The following is a 5,129-nucleotide window of genomic DNA, read 5'->3' on the forward strand; positions in this document are numbered from 1 at the left end:
ATATATATATATCAATTATCATCATGACTTTACTTTTAGGTAGTTTCAGAATTTCCTTTAATTTATTACACCCGCATAGATTAGAAAAGGTTTTTGGGTGCAGTTTGACAATTTATTAAGAAGAAAGACTTAAGAGCATGTAATATCATAACCATCTAGCTAAACATAGCTTTTCCTGTAACATGGCATTTTGAAACCACAAAAGGGTCAAATATTATATGCTTGAGTACGACAAAAGGGTCTCTATTATATGCTATTAAGTTTCTTCTAGTCCACATATCTCGTCAAGTTTATCTTGCTATACAAAATACAATTAAACTCCCCAGCCTCAATAGTGATTCGGCTTAATGAACCAAATTTATAATCTTAAAAAGCAAATAATATGGTTTAGATATCTAGATAGAGAACTATTATATACGTTAGATAAATAGCAAGGGAAAACACCACTATTTTACCTTCACCTCGTCAAGTATTTTCTGTGAGAGCCACGTTTCCGTACTTGTTATAAACTCAAACCCAAATTTAGCTCGGTACTTTCGGTCCCAATGAAGCAATTCCTATAATTTAAACATAACCATGTGAATATGGGTTTCATTCACAAATATAAAAAGGATTTACAAAATTGTATTGGGCAGCAGCAAACAAACTCTCATCATTAAAGCCGGGGCATAACGAATGGCTCGATAGAGGTGACTATGTCCAGAGAAGGCATCTAACTATGATTGTATACGGGAGTCTTTGAACCACAACTGCCTTGCAAATGAGGTTGCTTCCTCCAACAAAGAGAAAGGAGATGCATCTATAATCTTCTATGTGAACCAACGGCTTCTGAAAATGAGAAAGAAGTTTCTGCTCTCCAATTTCCCTGAAAGTCAACGGAGATAGTAAGAATGTCGAAGGACAGTATAAAAATGTGATTGTAGGAAGACTTGAAGGAGAAGTTACAGCATTGTGAAGACCCAGTTAAATAAAAGAGCTTTATATGAGAGGATAAGTTTTAAAAATAAGTTTCAAGACTCAATCAATTCAACCTATTGTCTAACAATATGACTAAAATACAATCCACTAAATATAACCCAGTATTTTAGGAATCGGCTGCCTCATCACAATCTTCAACCCCGTCGGTAATGGACTCCTCTAAATCGCCGTCTCTTGTCAACCGCAGGCCTTCGACATCAAATTCAGGCAAGCTAGTCATACAGGACTGGGGGTGAAGGTCGACCTCACAATGTTCAAAATCCTCGCCCATGTCAAACAAATATCGTGGCTTCACATGGAATACTACACTCCATCCGCTGTCCACCTCATCCTCCACGTAGAACACAAGATGCGCCTCTGATGCCAGAATGTATGGCTCATCGTCTTCTCGATCACCGGTGTGAATCGGAGTGGCAAAATTAACACAGGTGTGGCCCAACACGTCGTGTCGAATGCCTCTGCCCAACGTGGTGTCTGCCCAAAGACACTTGAACAACACCACATTGAATTGACTGCTGTAATTTTGCTCGATGATATCCACTAATCTCCCGTAGTACGAGACACCGCCAACAGCAACATTGGCATCCCGTTTATTTGCATAACTTCTAGTATCTGAAGTGACATAAACTCCGCTATTCTGTGTTTTCATCCCTTCCTCCCTCGACATGGTTCTGAATTTAAATCCATTGACGTCGTAAGCCTGATAGCGTCTGGCCTGAGCAAGGGGACCGCAGGCAAGCCACTGCAACTCATTCGAATGATTGGTGCTTCTAAATGGGACCTGGCATTGAACCATTAGAGCCAAGGAAGCATCAAAGGGTATTAGGATCCTGAGATAGTAAGGATTACTTGATGCCTAAACCAGTTGAAAAATTCTCTGTGCACAACACTATCTATGTGAGACTGGGACTTGGTTCTAGTTCATAGTTTTCTCTTTGTGATAGCTCTGTACTCACTATGTATACAATAAGTTTGATAAAGTTCGATACTATCATAGCCATATTGATTGACGGTATAAATTTAAAACTTAGGCTCTATACTTACTCCAAGAATTTCTCTACAGCACCGCAATTGACAAGTACATGACGATGTGCTTGAAGCTTTTTAGCTGCTGTTAGAGTAAAAAATGAAGATGCCCCAACCGCCTTTCTGACCTCTGGGATCATGTTGGCAATCTTGCTCGGCGGAGCATCACTCGCCCGGTCGTCAACACGCGTCGGTCGGTTGATCATAGTCTCGATATTATCTAGGTATCTTGAACAGAATGTGAGAATCTCCTCGGATAAGTAGCCCTCTGCAATCGATCCTTCAGGTTATGCCCTATTACGCACATACTGTTTGAGACAACATAGGTACCTTCAAAAGACACCAACATATAAATTACTAGATGATAGCTATCCTAATAAAACAGTTCGCGAAAGCTTAAGTAGATCTTTACCTCTCGATTGGGTACGTCCATCGGTAATGCACTAGGCCACCAAGACGTACCTCGTCGACTAAATGCACCATTAGATGAACCATGACTGTGAAGAAGGAAGGTGGAAATATCATCTCCATGGGGCATAGAGTATGGACCACACGATCCTGAAGGAGAGGAAGTTGTTGAGGCTCTATGGATTTACTACATATTAGTCGGAAAAAGGTTGATAACTCAGCCAGCACGACGGCCACTATGGTGGGCAATAAGTGTTTTGACGCAATTGGCAATAGATGTTCCATCAGAATATGGCAGTCATGACTCTTCAACCCAAATAACTTGTGATGTTTTAAATCAAGCAGCGAGAGATGTTGCTAGAGTACTCGTCAAGAAAGACCACATTCTTGATGGTTTTAAGAAAGACATCCTTTTGTGGATTCGACATGGTAAAGACTGCAGCGGGATACTTTCCACCTTCAAGTGGTCACATATCTTGCCTGATTCCCATCAATTGGAGATCTTTTCGAGCTTTTAGGTGGTCTTTGGATTTACCGCTCTCGTTCAACATGGTGAAAACATTGTTGTCGCATACATTCTTCTCTATGTGCATCACATCAAGGTTGTGATGTAATTTGTTGTTCTCCCAGTATGGCAGATCGAAGAATACACTTCTCTTTTTTCAGGGAGACTCTTCTTGCATCACGGTTTGCTGTCCACTCCTTCTTTTACTGCCCACTGCTTGCACCTTGCCCTGTGAGACGAGCACACCGTCCAATTGTCTCAGGACATCCCAGCCAGTCAATTTAATAGGTGGCGATATATCCTTTACCTTGTCATCAAATCTACTCCGGTCCTGTCTATATCTGTGATCACGATTCAGGAAGCGACGATGACCCATATAACACCATTTTTCACTGAAGGTGAGTCGCCTAGTCTCGGCGTCCAAATTGCACGTGGGGCAAGCACCCTACCGTACGTATTCCAGCCAGATAAATTGCCCAAGCCAGGAAAATCGCTGATAGTCCACATCAATACAGCATGCATCTTGAATGTTTTCTTCTTACTGGCGTCGTAGGTATCAACACTGGCCCACAACTGCTTCAGCTCATCGATCAGGGACTGTAGGTATACATCTATGTCATTGCCATGAATTTTAGGACTGGGAATAATCATAGAGAGAATAAAGTTGGTTTGTTTCATGCAAATCCATGGGGGTAAGTTGTATGGAATAAGAATCACTGGCCATATTGAGTACTTTGAACTGAGATTTCGATAAGGATTGAAGCCATCACTGGCCAGGGCTAAGCGAACACTGCGCGGATTGCCAGAAAAGTCAGTATATCTCATGTCAAATGCTTTCCAACCTTCGTTGTCTCTGGGATGCCTCAAGGAACCATCAGAGTTGGTTCCTCTCTTTTGCCACAATATGTCCACAGCTGTCTTGTTTGACATGAATAATCGCTGCAACCGTGGGATCAGAGGAAAATAACGAAGAACTTTTGCCGCCTGAGGTTTACCATTCTTCTTGACAACGTCTTTGATCCTTACTAAAGAATTCTTCCTGGTCTTTTGCTTCCACCTGGATGCTCCACACCGTTTGCATCTAGACAGGTCATGGTTGGAACCCTAGAATAGCATGCAGTCATTCGGACATGCATCTATCTTCTTGTACTCAATACCCAACTTTCTTATGATCTTCTTGGCATCATGCAAGGTCTTCAGAATTCGTGCATGCTCAAAGGCATCCCCCAATAGCTCTAGAATCATTCCAAAAGCCTTGTCGCTCACTCCGCACATGCACTTGATATGGTACAGCCTCACCAAGAAAGACAGTTTCGAGAATCTTGAGCATCCCGGATATAACTCCTGCTCGCCGTCCTTAAGCAAGTCTTGAAAGGCACGAGCCTCGTGACTAGGTTCATCAGATAAGTACGGCAACCCATCCGCAACGTCTCCAACATGCCCATCCGTGGAGTCTTCATCCTCACTCTGCTGTCCTGGCAAATTGAATGCGTCGTGGACCATGTCACGCATTTGATCTCCTGAATTTATAGTGGGATCTAGTTCTTCCCTACCGCTGGGTCTCTCATCTACGATCCTCTCACCGTGATGTAACCAAAATGTATAGTTAGGAGGAAAAAGTTTCATCAGAAGATGATTGTATGCATCTTCTCTAGTCTGGTAAAATCGGAACCCACACATAGGGCATGGACAATGTATCATCCCATCGGATGATGCATTGACAAATGCAAAGTCAAGAAATCTACTCAGTCCATCCCTATATTCTATACTACCTCGTGGCTTTGTAATCTAGCTCTTATCAATGTCTAAGTAAATGAAATAGCACATACAAATAGATAATTAGTAAAAAGACATAGAACTAAAAAAACCAAATAAAAAATGGGGTGTGTGTCAGGTGAACCCATAACAGTCTATTACAATTATAATATGGGAGAGTACCATACGTAATAAACTCGACAATATATTACAAGCAAGACCATGTAGGGAGCAACGCAATAACTCAAAACAGAAACATAAACGAAGTTACTTGCATCCCAGATAACATGAAGAATAGGAAAGGTATTGGGAAGGAGGCTTACTCATGTTTAAAATTTTGTGCTTTCTTAAAAGAATACTGGTAGAAAGAATTACTGGTTCCAAATCTAAAAAATGAAAAGATAAAGAAAAGCTACCTTAAAAATTGAAAAAGAAAACAAGAATAACTGTTAAATTT

General features: G+C 41.2%; 1 protein-coding gene across 1 annotated transcript; it reads right to left on the minus strand.

Annotated features, from left to right (window-relative positions):
- Positions 1-3,271: 3,271 nt before the first annotated feature.
- Positions 3,272-4,618, minus strand: LOC107490508 (uncharacterized). Its single transcript, XM_016111282.1, has 2 exons — positions 4,068-4,618; positions 3,272-3,974 (listed from the first exon to the last, which is right to left on the minus strand). The coding sequence occupies exons 1-2, from the start codon at positions 4,616-4,618 to the stop codon at positions 3,272-3,274; spliced, it is 1,254 nt and encodes a 417-aa protein (XP_015966768.1).
- Positions 4,619-5,129: the final 511 nt, after the last annotated feature.

This window comes from Arachis duranensis, chromosome 5 (assembly GCF_000817695.3).
Source record: "Arachis duranensis cultivar V14167 chromosome 5, aradu.V14167.gnm2.J7QH, whole genome shotgun sequence".
Taxonomy (NCBI): Eukaryota; Viridiplantae; Streptophyta; class Magnoliopsida; order Fabales; family Fabaceae; genus Arachis; species Arachis duranensis.

Coding starts and splice junctions, on each gene's coding strand:
- LOC107490508 (XM_016111282.1), bottom strand. CDS start 4,618: ATGATACATTGTCCATGCCCTATGTGTGGGTTCCGATTTTACCAGACT. Junction 3,975..4,067: donor ATAAGAAAGTTGGGTATTGA/GTACAAGAAGAT, acceptor TGGAGCATCCAG/GTGGAAGCAAAAGACCAGGA.